The 18,948-nt window shown below is 42.4% G+C and overlaps 1 protein-coding gene across 1 annotated transcript; it reads right to left on the minus strand.

The window, feature by feature from the left end:
* Positions 1–2,850: 2,850 nt before the first annotated feature.
* Positions 2,851–12,393, minus strand: LOC121865518 (protein peste-like). The gene is made up of 12 exons (XM_042365036.1): positions 12,075–12,393; positions 9,178–9,341; positions 8,126–8,283; positions 6,823–6,967; positions 6,096–6,220; positions 5,603–5,744; positions 5,045–5,114; positions 4,613–4,754; positions 4,314–4,462; positions 3,667–3,818; positions 3,269–3,360; positions 2,851–3,091 (listed from the first exon to the last, which is right to left on the minus strand). The coding sequence occupies exons 1-12, from the start codon at positions 12,115–12,117 to the stop codon at positions 2,896–2,898; spliced, it is 1,578 nt and encodes a 525-aa protein (XP_042220970.1). The 5' UTR covers positions 12,118–12,393; the 3' UTR covers positions 2,851–2,895.
* Positions 12,394–18,948: the final 6,555 nt, after the last annotated feature.

The raw sequence follows: 18,948 nt of genomic DNA on the forward strand, positions 1-18,948 counted from the left end.
TCCCAGGGACTGGGCGGTGGCCCCATCCCCCACCTCCACTACCATCGCAGATAGTGTATTTACCTGTGTTGAGTGAGGCCGGGAGAGGAGTGTCGTATATATGTGATGGGTTAAATTTGGGACTGACAAGAGGATGAAAATGATCTTGCTTACAAGTAATGGGTAGTACTTGATATTTTCCAGCCAATAATGTTTTGAGGTTGATAAGTTTTTATTTAAATTTATTTAATGAAGACTCCTACAGTACAAGCATATATATATATATATATATATATATATATATATATATATATATATATATATATATATATATATATATATATATATATATATATATATATATATATATATATATATATAAATATTTACTGAAGATAACATATAAAGTATTAATGATACGTATTAGCAACAGTGGTTCACAGTTGTGCAATTGTGTGACGTATGAAGTGTATAATAGTGGCGAGGAGAGTGAGGGGAGAGATTATTATGATTGATGTCCCAGTATTAAAGGTTTCTTGACATTTAGAAGGAAGAGGGTGACAACAAGAACAGAGAACGTGAATTATTGATAGCTGCGTGGACACTGCAGCTGCGTGGCAAGAAAGGGATCCTGAAAGTAAAGGGAAACAACAGCTTGATGCAAAATCTTATCGATTTTTATTTTGTGTTCAGATCTCTAGAGCAGCCAGATAATATAATCCACCAGAGTCACTAAGAGAAGATCATTGTTGTGAGGGAAGTGAGATAAAGAACAGTAGCGGCCTAAGTGGTTGGCAAAGTGCAGGCAGCAGGAGGTGTAACTGTGACATAGTTGAGAGAGGATTTTCTGGATGGAAGGCTTGTGGTGGTGAGATTAATACGTGTATGGGATTTGGGATAATTGATGTGATACAGTAAAACAAAATTTCGTCGTGTAACAGTTTAAGGTGTCACTCGATTACGACATGAAGGGCAGTATCCCCAAGGAGTGGTGGTGAAAAGCTTTGGTTTTCTGTTGTTGTGTCGGTGAAAAGGTTATGCCTCCCGAACCAGCACCTGGAGGTATTTTTATATATCCTGTCATGTTGTTGTTGCATATAGAAACATGACACTAGCGCCTACGAATCATACGCCTGGCAACGAGTTTAAAACAAAAACAAACCATTTATGTTCTACAATTAAAAAACAACAACTAAAATTAACATAAAACTTTCAATAATGTCCATAATAAGACTTGATAGGAATAATATCGATAATGGAATACTTTATAGAATTGAGTGATACTGCATTCGCGTTGGCAGTTGTAACTTCGTCGAGTTGTCAACACTCTCTAGAGACGTCACACATCCTGTATAACGTCACCTCTCTCTCTCTCTTTCTCAGTGTATGTCCGCTCTCTTCAAGGCCATTCTTTTCTGGTACATGACAAGAAAAATGCGTGTCTATATTTTAAGTACTGAATCATTTTAAAGAGAGAGAGAGAGAGAGAGAGAGAGGGGGGGGGGGTTGAAGAGGGTGTTGTCCAGTGTGGCCCTCCCAAACATTGCTGATTTTGTGTGGTTCTCTGCTTTCCTTCTGTACTAAAAACTAGACACTTAGGTCATAACAAAGAACAGATCCCCCCCCCTCTTCTCTCCTCATGGTAGCAATTCTGGCTTTAAATAAAATTAATTTATATACGTTTTACTTCACTTTATTAGAGAACTTGAGAGCGTAAACCTGTCACTTTTATCTTAGTTCACATGGTTAAACGTCAGCGTCTATACGGATGTTGTGTAGTTTATCTTCCTACGATAAGATTTGATCACCTGAAGTATGGCCCTAGAAATATGGCCCCTGAAATATGGCCCTGAAGTATGGTTCCTGAAGTATGGCCCCTGAAGTAAGGCCCATGAAATATGGCCCTGAAGTATGGTTCTGAAGTATGGCTACTGAAGTAAGGCCCTTGAAGTATGGCCCCTGAAGTAAGGCCCCTGAAGTATGGCCCCTGAAGTAAGACCCCTAAGTATGGCCCATCCCCCCATGAAATATGGCCCCTGAAGTGTGACTCCTGAACTATTGCCCCTGAAATATGACTCTTGAAGTATGGCCCCTGAAGTATGGCTTCTGTAGTATGGCCCCCGAAGTATGGTCCTTGAAGCGTGGCCCTTGAAGTGTTACTCCTGAAGTATGGCCCCTGAAGTATGGCCCCTTATGTATGACCATTGAAGCATCACACACACACACACACACAAAACAGCTGATAGCTAAACCAAGACCCCTATGGTATACCCCTCAGCTAAACCAAGACCCCTATGGTATACCAGCTAAACCAAGACCCCATACCCTCAGCTAAACCAAGACCCCATGGACCCCTATGGTATACCCTAAACCAAGACCCTATGGTATACCCTCTGACCCCCATGGCTAAACCAAGACCCTATGGTATACCCCCCTCAGCTAAACCAAGACCCTTATGGTATACCCTCAGCTAAACCAAGACCCCTATGGGTATACCCCTCAGCTAAACCAAGACCCCTATGGTATACCCCTCAGCTAAACCAAGACCCCTATGGTATACCCCTCAGCTAAACCAAGACCCCTATGGTATACCCCTCAGCTAAACCAAGACCCCTATGGTATACCCCTCAGCTAAACCAAGACCCATATTAAATCAAAACTCAATGTTACAGATTGATTAGCTGAATCTTCGTCTGTTACAGCACAAGTGAAAGCTAAATCAACATTCCTTAAACTAAAAACACACGTGGACTTAAGTCATGGGATATCTTTACCAGCTAATTCAAGACTGTGATAGCTTCATTCATTCATCTAAAAAATATTTTCCTAAATCACGAGTCACTTTTACCACGGTCTTAATTAAAAGTTCAGTATGCAGCTAAACGTATATTGATACTTCTTCAGGATTGTGGTGTCTCAGCAGCGGGCAAAGATGGCGAGGAGGATGGTGAGGACTCCGAGCGCCAACATGATGGAGAAGATGATGGTCATGGTCGGTGTTTTCATGATGAAGAGCAGTAAGGAGAGCTGGCTGGCCATATCCTCAGGTACGCCGGCTACCTCCTCGAACCATAAGAGCGGTAGGTATACCTTGGGCACGTCCTTGAGAATACTGGAGAGAGAGGGAGAGAGAAAGAGAGATAATCGGTATAATTATCACACTTGTTTGTATTGATTACTCACACACGCACACAGAGATCGCTTAGTCACCGATTCACTCACCCAACCACTGGCTCGGACATATATCAACTTAACTGAATGAATGACAAAGGTTTTTAGTCATACTTACGTTATTTTTCCCAATTTAAATTTGCCTGGGTAAGGTCTAACATACATGTTGATCTGCATCCTTGCCGATACCCACATCGGTGTACCAAGCTCCTGTGACGACGGAAAAAACCCCACATTTTAATATATACAGAATAAGTCCAGTTATGGTGAATCGTGCAATACTTTTTCTAGCGGTGATCAGGGAATTATTTTTATTTATATCTTGGTATATTTCTGATAGTATTCGAATGGTTAATGACTGTTGTTCCTTTCTGAGGTCAAGAGGTTCCTACCGGTATGAGGCCAAGAGGTTACTTCAGTATGAGGTCAAGAGGTTCCTACCAGTATGAGACCAAGAGGTTACTATCAGTATGAGGCCAAGAGGTTTCTATCAGTATGAGGCCAAGAGGTTCCTACCGGTATGAGGTCCATGGTGAAGGCGTGTTTATCTGCTTCAGGAGGGGAGACGCCCGTCACACCGTCCAGCAGGAAGGGGTCGGCAGCGTAGAAGTGAGGGAAGGAGATAAATGCTGGAGAACCCATACGACACGACTCGGCGTTCAGGAGGCCTGGTGAGGGGAGAGTGAGGGGTGTGAGGTGCCTGGTGAGGGGTGTGAGGTGCCTGGTGAGGGGAGAGTGAGGGGTGTGAGGTGCCTGGTGAGGGTGCCTGGTGAGGGGTGTGTGAGGTGCCTGGTGAGGGGTGTGGGGTGCCTGGTGAGGGAGGTGAGGGTGTGGTGCCTGGTGAGGGGTGTGGGTGCCTGGTGAGGGGAGGTGGGGTGTGTGGGGTGCCTGGTGAGGTAGGGTGTGAGGTGCCTGGTGAGGAGAAGGTGCCCAGAGTGGGTGTGAGGTGCCTGGTGAGAGTGGGGTGCCTGGTGAGGGGAGAGTGCCAGCCTGGTGAGGGGAGAGTGAGGGGTGTGAGGTGCCTGGTGAGGGGAGAGTGAGGGGTGTGAGGTGCCTGGTGAGGGGAGAGTGAGGGGTTAATTGCTTGGTGAGGGAAGATTAGATGCACAGTAATGAATGTATGTGTGTGTGTGTGTGTGTGTGTGTGTGTGTGTACAGATTACCTGTAGGGGCACAAGTGCCTTTGACACAGTAACACTCGTTGCCCTCGACCACACTGCCATTAGCGAAGGTGTAGTTGGTGCCCCAGTAGCGGTATCCCGGCAGGCCGTTGACGTCAGTCACCTCCCCCTTGTAGAACAGCTTCACGCTCCTGAAGAAGACCACCACCAATATTAAAATCTGTAGAAGGATCAGTGTGACTGGTTCTGTCCACAGAATTTGATGGTAGTTCTCCCTCCCTTTAGCTCCCCCTCCCTTTAGCTTCCCCTCCCCCCGTCGCGGTGTATGAGCCAGGACTTACATGCATAGATCAGAACTGTAGAACTCGATAAAGTCCTTCTTTAAGCCAGGAGGCCAGATCTCTCCCGCCGACCCCGTCACTTTGTTACATGGGTAGTCGAAAAAGGTGGTGTTACGCCCATTGTCCCACAAATCAATCAGTCCTGTTGGTGGATGACGGAACAAAACGTTAACACGATACTCTTGATAAAAATGGTCTTTGTAGGAGTGTTGGTGAAGTCCGTTTCCGGTGAAAATACTACAACCTGTAACCAACTTCCTCATGCAATGCTTCTCACTTTCTTCATAAATCAACCACACAGTAAAAAGATACGGGATAGACAGTGTAGGCAATGTAGACAATGGATCTATTCTATGTATATCATTAATTTTACGATAATATGTAGAATTTATCGACATGGAGGGACGCTAGTGATGGAAGGTCCAGTCTCACCTACGTGGTCAAGTGTATCCTCCCCGGTAAACATGTTGAAGAGGCCATCGTATGTGAGAGAAAGATTACGCTGAAGATGAGAAACAATTCACTCTATTACAACACACTCTTAAGTCAGTTTACACGTACAGTAACCTAAAAAAAATAAATTAATATATATTGAATAATTGGCCCAAGATGCCTCAAAGGAATGGTAACTATCGTAAAAATATATCTATTGAATTAATCTTGGTCGAATAGCGTTAAAAGCAGCATAAAAAATGTTTAGCATGAAGTCTATTATTTTTTAGGGGTGTAAATAAACAATACAACTGAGGTAATAAACTTATCAGTGAAATAAACAAATCAAAACAAAGCCAATCAAAATACAACAAAGGGATGTGCACCTTTAGATAATAGGAAACTATTTTATAATGATAATAATAAAAAAATCTTGATGTTAGGTTCTGTTATTAAAGGAACTTGAGTCCTTAATTCATAGAAAATCTTAACTTAATGTCCTCAAAGCTAGAATACCTCGACTTCATCCCATCACAGCTATAAAATCATCATACTTACATTGTAGAACCAGCCAAACTTGTCGTAGTTTGTAAGGCCAGGAGGTAGAATGTTAGAGATATTGGTGATGTTTACTATGTTATTCTGCATCCAGTCCAGCAGAGGATCCTGGGAAAGACATAAACATACACACACATAGACGCTGAGTTGAGAAAGACCTTTGAGCTGAGACACATTGTTACTCCTCCTATAATAATATGAACCAAAGAAAGGCACACACACACACACACACACACACACACACACACACACACACACACACACACACACACACACACACACACACACACAGAAGAATGGTATGCACAAGCAATAAGGTGAGAGAAGGCAAGGTGAGAGGGGTCTGAAAGGTGGTACAAAGAGGAGGAGGAAGGGGAAGAGGAAACGGAAGAGAAGGAGGCAATCAAGAGAGCCTGTCAGGATGTTATCAAAGGAACAGGTCGAGAGGAAGGGAAAAGTTAAGGAGGAGGAGAAGAGAGAGAGAGTGTTTTACCTGGTATCCATCGAAAAGCGTCTCATGTACTGTGGCTCTGGCGAAGAGTTTTCCTTCTGTGAGACCAAGATGCTGTTAAGACCTGTCAGCATTAATGGTTTGTTTCTCACACTCCACGCTGCCGACTGTGTGAGAGAAAAATGGAGTGTTAGATCTCTCTCTCTCTCTATCTCTCTCTCAGACTCACACACACACACACACACACACACACACACACACACACACACACACACACACACACACACACACACACACACTCTCTCTCTCTCTCTCTCTCTCTCTCTCTCTCTCTCTCTCTCTCTATCTCAGACGCGCACACATACACACACACACACACAGTCTCTCTCTCTCTCTAGCTTTCTCTCTCCATTTTACTCTTTATTTTTTCTCTTTCTCTGGTTTTCTACCTTCTCTCTTCTTTGTTATTTCTCCTTTCTTTCCTCTCATACTTTTATTCTATGTTTCTGTCTCTCAGTCTGTCTGTTTGTCTGTCTCTCTGTCATCACGATGAGGACAACATTTGGGGAAATATCACCACACAGGACGTCATCACCATAGGAAGAATCATCACCACACAGGAAGTTATCACCACACAGGAAGCCATCACCAACAGGCATCATTCATCACCATAGAAGTCATCAGTAATCACCACACAGAAAGTCATCGCCATCAGTCATCATCACATAGGACGTCATCACCATCAATCATCACCACAGAAGATACTCACAATGGGAACGGTGTTTAAGCTGGTGATAATATCGTCGAGAGAAAGATTACCGGAACACCCTTGGTCCCACAGCCACCACCGCTGCTGGAAGAACGTGACCGTGTTGTTGGGGTGGAAGGTCAGGTTCTGCTTCTCGTGGTACTCTCTGGCGGGAGGAGTCGAGGTTTCTATTACAAGTGTCACATAACAAAGTCTGTTTAGTACCCACAAGAGCACTAGCTGTTTTAAAGGGATCACATTTCTAGATTCGATTTTTTTTTTAGGAATGTGGGTTTTCCACTACAGGTGTTAGGGATGAGAGCGCCGAGGGCATCGATGGATCTTGGATTTAGAAAGATAAGACTATTGAATTTATACGTATCATGTGCTGTATTCATTCAGCATTGACGATATGGTTAAAAAAAGTAGGGAAAAATTATGGTATTGCTAGATAACTTATTTACTATGGAAGAAAAGTTTACGTCTGTCTGTCCAAATTTTCATCCGTTTGCATAACTTAATTGGAATCTAGAAACTGTGATAGGTAGTGACGTAGCAATATGTAATCAAAGCTTTAAAATCGAGCATGACAACTTGTTTTTGCTCTGTGTTTATGCAGTCATGTTCTGAAGGTCACCACGTTGGGAGATCTAGCGACTTGCTGCTCCACACGTCCATAATGTGTAGTGAAGTGTTGTTTTGTTCAGTTTGTCCCATGGTCGTGTTTTGTACAGCTTGTCCCATGGTCGTGTCCTGTACAGCTTGTCCCATGGTCGTGTCCTGTACAGCTTGAAACTCTAGCCTTCAATTTATAATTCTTTAATTCTCTTCATCTTCTCCATCATGTCTCCACGTAGGATGAGAACACTGTCAGTATCTTCATCTCTCAGACGGTCTTCATAAACCAAGTTCTTCAGGCTGGGAACAAATTTCATTGAACATATCTGAACATTTTGGAGTGAATGGATATGTCTATCACCTTTTTAGGATGTATTACAGTGACGTAATCTCAATGTGCAGGGTAAACATCATGATCTTTTGTAGTCATCTGAAGTTTGCTTTATCTACGTAAGTCAATTCATATTTCACTAAAAACTGACGTCAGCATGAGATCCACAATCCTGTAACAGCCAATGGGTGAATTTCTGATAACTTTGCTTTAATTTTTCCTTGTTTGTTTAATTATTTCTCCGGAAAAATGCGGACCGATCCCAAAGGGCAGTTTTGGCTGCAGTATAAAAAAAAAAAAAAAAAAATCGTGAAATCTGTAAAGGCAAAAAATGAGATCGCTTCCTGTAATGATACAATTTAATCTTTAGCTCACCTATAGCAGTAAGGCCCGACCTCGTCCAGGACGGCCTTCCCTCCTTTACTGAACTCGTCAGGGTTGGTGAAGTTGTAGAAATAGAAGCGGAGGTAGAGTGGCACGGGGGTGTAGTGCCATATATCATACGACGTGGATCCAGGTTGAATCTCCATTTGCTACCGGGAGGACAAGAGCAGTTATTGGTTTGACAGAAGTGTATTTTGAGAGTTATTTATGACAGAAAATTACAGTAATCATAATATCTGCCCAAGTGTAGATTGTGACAAGTCTCGTGACCTCGGTGAGACAGGGATTATAGTAACTGATATGAGTGACTTAATATATCTAATGTGCGATTTTAATAATTGCCTAACAGAGTATCGTCATGTCTCATTCCATTAGCAAGTATTATTATATACCATATCAAAGGTAATTGTGAACATTCTAGCTGGAAACACGTGTAGAGAAAAGAAGCTCTTATACAATAGTTACCCATAAATTCATTTCTCTGATATTAGAGAAAACGTAAAATATAAGTTTACACCAAAGGCTATTGTAATTTTCGGGACTAACTAGTACTAGACAAATAGATGGATCTTTATTTAGTAACATAGTTATACAAGTTTACATATATTCAACATACACACAGTGAAGGTATACACCATACATAGTGCAGGTCGGTCGTTTCATTCTAATTTTGAATAGTTTGCTGCTGTTACTTAAAATACTAAAGTAAATTATTCAAGTCTTTTATGACCTTAAAGGTATTTTTATTTTTGTTTGACCGACTGTAGCACCTCAATATAAAAACAAAATTAGCGATAACAGTATTACTATATCAACCACCGTTTCTTGCGTCGAGTACCAAGATGATTCTCACCATCTTATCTCGTTGATGATAATTTGTAGTTAGGCTGTTGGATTTTGTGACTGAAAACCTACTGTAGTTACCAAGAGTAGCCTGTGACGTTGTAAGAGTGAAGTTGACAGATAGCGCAATAAACACACAGAAAACTTTTTAATTTAACAGACAGACAGACAGACAGACAGACGCAGCTGGAATGGCCTACCGACTTGAGGATGGCGTTGAACATAGCATTGTAGCCCCCTGAAAGCATAGCGGTCCCAAGCGAGGCTGATAGCACTCCTAGCATCAGAAGAGTCACCCGGCAGCACGACCATCTCTTTTTGTAGGCCGGGCTGGGTGTGTCCTCCTCGACCACTCCGCTTCCTCCTGACGAAGACGAAGTTAACATTCTAGTGATGACTCTACTTAATTAAATCTTACTTATGAAACTTTTATTTCTACCTTAATTAGATACTGATTTACTGATTTACTTACGGGTATACACAGGAACCACACACTCACACACAAAAGCGAAGCGTGTGTGTATGTGTGTGTGTGAGAGAGAGAGAGAGAGAGAGAGAGAGAGAGAGAGAGAGATCCCTCAGTATTGTACCATACTCTTCCCTTACTAAGTGAAGCCACTACTAGACTCTATGTCTGATACAGGAGGCCAGTAGCCTTTTACGTAACTCATCTTTGCATCAGCAAACTGTAATGACTGAAGTTGTTTATCTCTTATCAGGTTAAAGTCTAAGGAACTCAAGTTTTAAGTCTGAGAGCCACGGGAGCCTAGCAAGAGAGAGAGAGAGAGAGAGAGAGAGAGAGAGAGAGAGAGAGAGAGAGAGAGAGAGATTCCTGTTAACATACATCGGACAATTTCTCAGAAGTGTTTATTTTTATTTTAATTTTTATTTGGAACTAAAAATTAGAAACAAGTAAATTTATGTTTTTATTCATTCCTCACAACTACCTCCAATACAGACAGCTCGGGTCATTTGCCTGTGGCCCATTGTTGATATTTACTTCAATATTTTGGATGGAAAATTTAACTAAAAAGAAAAAATAAAGATTGAGAGTTTTACCTTTATCTCCATTATCTTCACTACACTTGTCTGTAATACTGTACAAGGTCTTAGAGTAATGTTTTGTTATAACACCAGGTCCGACCATGCTTGTCCTTGAGCTTATAGTCTCAGGGTTAATGGTAGATGGACACAATTATCTGTCAGGTAGTTTATTATTATTATTACTATTATTATTATTATTATTATTATTATTGTTATTATTATTGTTATTGTTATTGTTATTATTATTATTATTATTATTATTATTATTATTATTATAAGTAGTAAAAGTATTTAACCGGGTAATCTATATCAGTCGCAGTTGTAGTAATCGCGGAGGTGTTACCTGAACGGAAACAGCAGTTCAGAAGTTATGTTACAGCCTGGTTGAGATGTCGACTGTCCTTCTCTCTGTTTAGGCCTGCTTTGCTCTGCTCAGGGGAACGAGAGCATCGGCCCCAAAGCCGACAATAGTTGCAGATATCGACTTTGAGGCAACAGTCACTGAATGCTGCATAGATATGCGGCTCAACTATCTCAACACAGCTAGGATAGCTACTTATGTATTAGGATAGTTAATTTTAAGGTAATAAAATGGCGGCGAAGGTGTGGCTATTGGGGGAGGCTGGAGGCTACGTTTATAAAAAAAAATAAAAGAAAAAAGTACTAGTAGTAGAAGTAGTAAAAGTATTTAACTGGGTAATCTTGTCATGGTCACGTTGACCGCTGATCTATTTAACTAATGATTTTTATTAAACTCCACGACCGCAAAACATGAGTGAGTTAGCGACCCCTGAGAAGACGTGTTTTTCCCCATAGACGCTACACTTGTGTTTCCCTCCCAGAGTCCAGCCTTTGTGAAGACAGTTATCAATGCGTTGTTATTCCATTTTCTCCTGGGAAGCTCAATCTTGAATTAGTCTGTGTAAATCATCTCAAGTAATTCGCCAGACCTTTGTCAACTGAGGGTCATCTTTGAATGAGTAACAGTTAGTTTGTTTGTGATTATTGTCATTGCGTGAGTAGCGATCACTGGCAACTCAGGGGTATTTATACCCGTGCATCTCGCAAGGAGAGCGCCCCCTGACGCTGCTCCAATGTGTCTCCAGATCCCATTGTGATTCTTGCATCGTTCAACAACGGCCCCAGATGTAGTAGAAACCCAGCAGGGATTATATATGAAACGATGGCACCGATGCGGCCCGATTAATGTGCTTCACTGCCTCGTTGGGCCAGACCCCAGACTCGCCATGTGCCTGGCTACTACCGACCACAACAACGGTCGTGAGCCCCAGTGTTCTACCCTGGGTTACTCCCTGGAAGTATATGTCAACAGAGAGTGTTGTAAGATGTATGTTAGGGATAATTAGTTGGAAATAATTATCCCATGTTGGGTAGTGGACCCCAGGTATCTGCTGATTTAATTATTAACGAGGATGTTGAGTAAAGTAATCTACAATGAGTGCCATGTACTATGTATTGTGAGTAGGGCCAAGGAACTGGTCCTATTATGCCATGTAATGTAACACCAGTAAGGTTGTGTGCAGTAAGAATGTAAGATCTGAGTAATTACTGTTGAGTAAGAAATAAGAAAATAAGTAAATTAGTAAAGAAGAAAGTACTGAGTCTGCAATAAGCCCAGGAGTTGAGCCTGGTAGTTATATGATTAATAATATATCTTTCCCTTTGATTTCATATTAATAAATTTGTTTTTAGAGTACTTTAGGTGTATTCATTTATCCCACAGTATTTTACCTTTATTTTCGTCCAAGTGACTTGATACCAGAATTACCATACCCATGTGCCTAGACCCTCGACCATGCTACCAAAAGAATGACCATGCTACCAAAAGAATAGGTGACAGAACTGAGTAAGAATAAGAACTAAGAGAAGTAAGTAAGATGAGGGTGGTGTAGAGGTGTGTGAAACAAGTGCCCTCACAATCTATATCAGCAGTAGCAGTAGTAGTAGTAGTAGTGTATAATGACACCAGGTATCAAGAACATGAACTATACGTCGTGGCAAGACTACAAAAAGAATCAATCCATTTGTTTACCTTCATAGGAGAAGCCATAGTTATCGCGTCCATACGACGTCATGGTAGAGCTGAGATGCGAGTGGTCAACTGGCTGTGACCGCCTCCAGGTGGCTGGTCGGTGGGCTATAAATGTGTTAAGCTAATTTTTGATCGTTTAATGTTTTCTTAATTTCTTTAATTGCATGGACGTTTTTTCTGCTCCATGTGATTAGAAAATGAATCCTTTACAAAAACTACAGCCAGTTACGTGTCACTTATAGTAAGTTATTCCCTCGGACTGTCACGGCCGGCTGTCCGCGCCCAGCGACAGTTACGCTATAACTGATACCACGCAATACTCACAACAATATTTTATAGTAAGGTCAATAGTTTGGTTAGTGTTACCAGTTCACAATATTCGTCCAAACATTAACCGAACATTATCAAATACGCATATAACGACCTTCTTAGTGTAACTCAGCTTCCAGGGTTGCTCTTTGATTCTTAAAGGTTCAGCTGTAATTTGAAATTCGTTAAAATGCTTACAGGAGGTACAGGTAGACTACAAAATCACGAAACCTGAATCGAGTGACCAAACGCGGCTAGCAATGATAATGGATCGAACTGGTGATGGTAATTTGGCAAGTAGTGATGTGCTAATACACTTGTGTGCTCCCAACTCTAACAACGAACTGTTTTATTGCGTGTGATTAAAACATACCACACGACGAAGCCTCAGTCATAGATGTTTGTCCAGTGTGATGTACATACAGTGTGATATTATGTAATGCTGTGTCTCCGGTTTATCAGTGTCTCTGTATGTGGTATGTGTGTTTGACCTTGGCGCTGATGGCTATTCCCAATGAGGTACCCAGCAACAAAGGCGGGGAAAATACTGCAGGTGTACAAGATATGCTTTATTTTAACCTTGGCTCTGGCATGGTGCTTGAGTCTTTCTTTTTATGAATGCAACTCTAGTTATGATAGAAGTCAAAGAGTTAGAAAATTACGGTTTTTCTCTCTGTTTTGGTCACTCTATACAGCACAATAAAAGGCTTTGATAACACCCAATGACGGATACACATTTAAGATAATAATTATACTTTGCTGATGTTCCAGGTGTTAAGAAGTCCAGATAATGAGTGACACGCCTTGCATTCATCCCTCTTTTACTGTTCATCGATTCACAGGAACACTGCTTCCAGTCCACACGGTCCTCCCCTACAGGACGAAGAGCAGTGAACGACAGACCAATGAAGAACACTGGTTCATGGGCTTCCACTGTCCTCATCATCAAATATTTGACCACAAATTATATTATCAAGAAGGCCCAGTCATTTCTTCCATAGCTCACCACTGATATACTCTTGACCCACAATTCTGTTATCTCTAGATACCTTCGGTCAGCACTCGTCGCTAGGTTTACTGTTATCTTTAAAACTCATTTTAGTGTCTAGGTATGAATGTTTATCGTACTTTACTGTCTGTCCGTATCTCTCTTTCTCTGAGCACTGATTCAGCTCTCGATAAATTGTGACAGCTTCCTAACGGGTCTTGAAGCTCGTGGGATTCCCTCTTATTTAATGGCAACTGTCTCTAATACCTTTAAGCTGTTTTATTACTCCTCTACTACAGGTTACTAATTGACTACTCTAGCTGGTGTTCCAAGGTATTTATTAGTCTCTGATACGAACTTCGTAGAGATAACACTAAGTATTTTAAATTATGGTAACTAACAATATGTCGTAAGTATTTCAAGGAATGATAAATGATTGTAAGGTTCTAAAAGTGTGATAGTTATCGTGAAAATATAAAAGCATGATAAGTAAAATGAGAGCATAATATCTCTAAAGTGTAATAACTAAATATATAGATATACAGTAAATGTATTATTAGATGTATTATATTGCAAAAAAAAAACATTAAGGATAATTTTACTAAATGTTTTGTGTGAGTTTATGACTGATTAAAAATTATTAGCTCTGATTGACTGACTGGCTGGCGAATTGAAAGACTAATTGGCTCTGACTGATTGATTTATTGGCTATTCCATTTACTGATTGGTCTATTATTTACCAGCATCGTAACAGGGAAAGGACTTGTGGGCCGCCAGTGGTGACCTTAACTCGTATGTGTGTGGTGGTTCCAATATTATCTTAACTTGTCAACAAGTTTTTGCAGTGACGTGTGATATCACCATCTGGTCTCATGATCCAGCTGAATTATATTATACAGACTGAATAAAAATGGAAGTATCTATAAGCTAAAAAAAAAGGATATTTGACACCCCAAGTTTATTTTACCTAAAGAGTAACAAACCTAACTTAATTAAACTTAACCTAACTTCACCAACTTGAGTTTTGGAGTCACATCGTTTACTGGATTCTTCAATGCTAATTATCTCTATTATCAATCTTAATCATTCCATGTCTAGTATCAGGGTGTATGAGTTATGAACCCTAATGATCACAGGTAAAGTGCCAGCCATCAGATAAGATACTACGCAGATCTCAACACTTGAGGGTTGTGTTGGCTGGTCAGTGTCGACACCCCACTACCCTCCTCAAGATAACGCATTAATAGCTCTTATGTAGGACACACTTTCGTAACTTTATGGTGTATTAAAACTCTGTTGACAACGGGGAACGAATAAGAACTGCAGACGTTGAGAATTCTGTTCATCTATACTATCAATTATACTCACAATTATATTCACTTTCTGTCAATAATGTTTGCAATACTCTCTAGGACACATTAACAATACTACTTTTATCTACATACAAGTATTCGTATATATGGAAGAAAAATATTTAACACTGACAATCATATAAACTGGAATATCAGATATGACTCAGTGCTGGATTGTGCTTACTTCAGTGTTTATATATTGCGATTATTTGTACATTGAAACAGACTCTTCTCCCTGTAAATCAGTATAAAACTCGAGCTACGTTGGACGAATGAGGTGATGGTCGCACTCTGACGCTAATGTACCTGAGGTGACGGTACACAGATAATGAGAAGCTGATGCTTACAATTCATTATCGTAAGTGGTAAGGTATGATAATTAAGGTATGATAACGAGAGTTTGGATTATTTTGGGATCTCATGAAGATTAGGAAACCCCGCTTATTTCACCTATAATGCCTAAATGGGGGGAGCTGGGGTTACGGTAGGTTAATTTTGTCTCCGATGAGCGTATCAAGTTAAGGTAGAGTCTCGGTGCAATTTTGTCTCCTACCTGGTGTTACGTGAACGTATGTAGTTAAGGAAGATTCTCATTGCACCAAATGTCAGCGTAATTTACCATAAAGGTCAAAGGTTAAGGTCAATATTCTTGTAATTTTCATTTAATAATTTCTGGAACGAGGACCTGCAATTTTCGACCTTTGTAAAAATAAAACCAGAGAAAACGATAACAGTTTGTGAAGGGTCAACTATTATAATTTACTGTACCTTCCATATTACACGTTTACACACATATACTGTTAATGCAAGTGGAGATAAGAAGCTTTTAGGGTCATTATTGGTTTATTATTGATTTATAAACTTACTGATACCACGAAACAACCATGTAAAGCGATCGTAGCGTGGTTTTATGTCTGGACGGCCCACGCTCCTGCTTGACACAATTCCTTACTTTATTTTTTACGTTATCCTCTTCCTCACTGAACGGTCTGTTTGCCAATTGAGTGGTCGGTTACGTATTTGTTATACACTGTTGCAGGGTCGGATTCAGGAATATCAAAAGGGGGGTCCAAGAAGTTGTGGGTGGGGGAACATGGCGAGCACAGCGAGCCCACCCAACTGTTTTTTTTTTTGGTGTGTGTGTGTGTGGGAGCGCTGTAAGCCCCTGAATGCTTTTTTGAAATCCGACCAAGATCATGGGCATTTTGAAGCTATTTTTAGCATACAAAAACGCCTGAGTAGAATATTGCATTAAAGAAAAAGTATTGGAATTTTCTCGTGAAAAGGGGGTCCAGACCCCCAGGACCCTCCTGGATCCGCCCTTGTGTTGGCAAGTAATGAGCATGTACTGACTCTCTGTTACACATGTTGTTGGCAAGAACTAGGCATGTACTGGCTCTCTGTTACACACTTTTGGCAAATACTGGACATCTATTGGTTGCAGAATGTATCTGTACCTGCGCCAGTGTTGGCCAAGTCTAATCTTGAATGACCTCACACTCGACGCCGTCACAATACTGAACTCTGGCAGGTTATTGCAACAGTTCACAGCTCTCACTCCGAAAAAGTTGGCCCTAACAATTTTTGTGAACTTGTGACTTCTTCAACCTTAACCAGTGACCTCTAGTGGGGCGGACATCCGCCAGCTCCAGGTATGAGCACTCGACTGAGTAATGTCTTCTGAGATGTTTATAGACTTCTATTAAGTGACCCCTTGCCCGTCTATAGTACAAGCTAGGCAACTGCAGGCGTTTTAATCGCTCGGGGTATCTGAGGTCCCGTAGTGCAGGCACCAGTGTGGTGGCCCTCCATTGGACGTTTTCAATCAACTGACAGTCTCTAGCATATCTCGGAGACCAGACAGGGTCCCATACAAACTCGCCCCGTACACACTCGCCCTTACACGCTCGCCCCATACAAACTCACCCCCGTAAAACTCGCCCCCGAACAAACACACTACACTAGCACGCTACACACTACACCAACACACACAACACTACACACTACACACACACATTCCCCCACAACACACACACGTACACACACAGTCCCACAACACACTACACGAACACACAGTCCACCCACATACACACACATACACAACACAATCCCCACAACACACTACACGTACACACAGTCCCCCACACAACACACGAGACGTACACACAGTCCCCCACATAACACACTAGACGTACACACAGTCGCCCACACACAACACACTACACGTACACACAGTCGCCCACACACAACATACTACACGTACACACAGTCCCCCCCCACAACACACTACACGTACACACAGTCCCCCACACACAACACACGACACCTGCCCTAGCTCATTAACTTTGTTCTCGTTCTTGCTCTTAATTAACGGCAGTAAGGTTGCTCCAGGTAACACGCTTTGTCTCCTTGATAACCTGGAGGAGGCTTATTTGTGTGGACCCGAGTTTAGCGTTTACTTAAGAGGTGTTCTGCTGTCCTGTGTAGTCTTGGTGGACGGAGATGATGGAGGTGGGTGTTAGTGGGTGTAGATGGATGGGTGGGTGAGGGGGATAGATGGATGAGAGGGGGTGTTGGATGATGTAGATGGATGAGTAGGTGTTTGGGGTGTGTTGTGCGTGTCGATGGATAGTGGATTTTAGAGGGTACAGGGTGGATGGGTTGGATGGATGGAGTTATACAGTAGGTGGGTGAGTGAGTGGGCGGAGATGCATGGATGGAAGTGAGTGGGATGAAGGCTCTCTCTCTCCCCTAGTCCTATCCTTTCCCCAAGTACTTTCCCCTCACCTAATACTTCCCCCTCCCCCTAGGCCTTTCCCCTTGTCCTTTCCCCTCCCACGAGGTTCCCTCCTCCCCCTTCCCCTCAGCCATCACCGCCAGTAGTGGTCACGTCAGCAGGCGTCGGCTTCCAACACGTCATCGTCAGTCATGCAAATGTACGTGTATGTAAATGTTGTGAGCCAATCAATGCTGGCCAGTGGACGACACGATGAGGGGGGGGGGACTATGGGGGAGGGGGCACTATGGGGGAGGGGACTATGGGGAGGGGACTATGGGGAGGGGGACTATGGGGGAGGGGGCACTATGGGGGAGGGCTATGGGGAGGGGCACTATGGGGAGGGGACTATGGGGGAGGGGCACTATGGGGGGGGGGGGGGGAGGGGGAGGGGGCACTATGGGGGAGGGGCACTATGGGGAGGGGGCACTATGGGGAGGGACTATGGGGGATGGGGGGGGGCACTATGGGGAGGGGCATTCTCGGGAGAGGGAAGGAGGAGATGGACTAGAGGAAGATAGAAGGAAAAGGAAGAATGTGTAAGAGATAAAATATGGGGATTAAAGAAGAAGAAGAAGAAGAAGAAGAAGAAGCCCCTAACCTCCTCCTCCTCCTCCTCCTCCTCCTCATTATTACGCGACCAGCTCTTGTGTTACGACTGAGTGGGTGTTGCTCTCTCCTCACTCTCCCTCACTTCACTCTCAACCCACGACCCCAACAACCGCTGTAACTCACAACCCATAACTCATAACCTTACAACCCACCATAACCCCACGACCCATACAACCCATAACCCACAACCCACAACAATGGGTTCTCTCCTCTAGTTTAAGGGAGCGTAAAATTTTATTCTACTATGGTTATGAGATCACACCAGGTTGACCTGTTCTCCTCTTTCTTCTCTTTCTTTCCTCTCACTCACCTTTCTCTTTTTTCCTCCTTTAGTCTCTCTCTCACTCACTCTCTTCATCTCCCTCACTCACCTCCCGGCACAGGTTGAGGGAAACTGTCAGACTCCTCAAAACCAATTGTGTCTAGAGATTACTTTTTGGGGGAGGGAGAGAAGGGAGGAGGGGAGGGAGGGAAGGAGGGGAGGGGAGGAGGAGGGGAGGGGAGGGGAGGAGGAGGAGGAAGGAATTAAATTGAATTGAATTGAATTGAAACAGTTTATTTAGCCAGAAAAACACAGATACAGAGTGGATAATAATAACAATATTAACATGGCTGAGCCAGTTGAGAACCTGAGCTGCACCTGATATATACTATACATTTATCTCAAGGAAGTATTATGTAACAATTAGTATCATCTGGAATAGTACAATAGCATGGTGGTAATAAGTATATCTCATAGTGGTAGGAAAGATAAGAGAGGGAAGGAATGGGGAAGGGGAAGAAAAAGGATGATAAGCCAGAGGGAGAAGAGGGGAGTGAGGGAAGGGGGGAGAGAGG

The sequence above is a fragment of the Homarus americanus genome, unplaced genomic scaffold (assembly GCF_018991925.1).
Source record: "Homarus americanus isolate GMGI-L3 unplaced genomic scaffold, GMGI_Hamer_2.0 scaffold25483, whole genome shotgun sequence".
NCBI classification, from domain to species: domain Eukaryota; kingdom Metazoa; phylum Arthropoda; class Malacostraca; order Decapoda; family Nephropidae; genus Homarus; species Homarus americanus.

Excerpts from the sequence above, each read along its gene's own strand:
- LOC121865518 (XM_042365036.1), bottom strand. The coding sequence starts at position 12,117 with ATGACGTCGTATGGACGCGATAACTATGGCTTCTCCTATGAAG. Across the intron at positions 5,745-6,095 it reads CGCTTTTCGATGGATACCAG|CGTCTATGTGTGTGTATGTT; the intron begins GTAAAACACTCT and ends TTCTCAACTCAG. Across the intron at positions 3,819-4,313 it reads AGGCACTTGTGCCCCTACAG|GCCTCCTGAACGCCGAGTCG; the intron begins GTAATCTGTACA and ends TCCCCTCACCAG.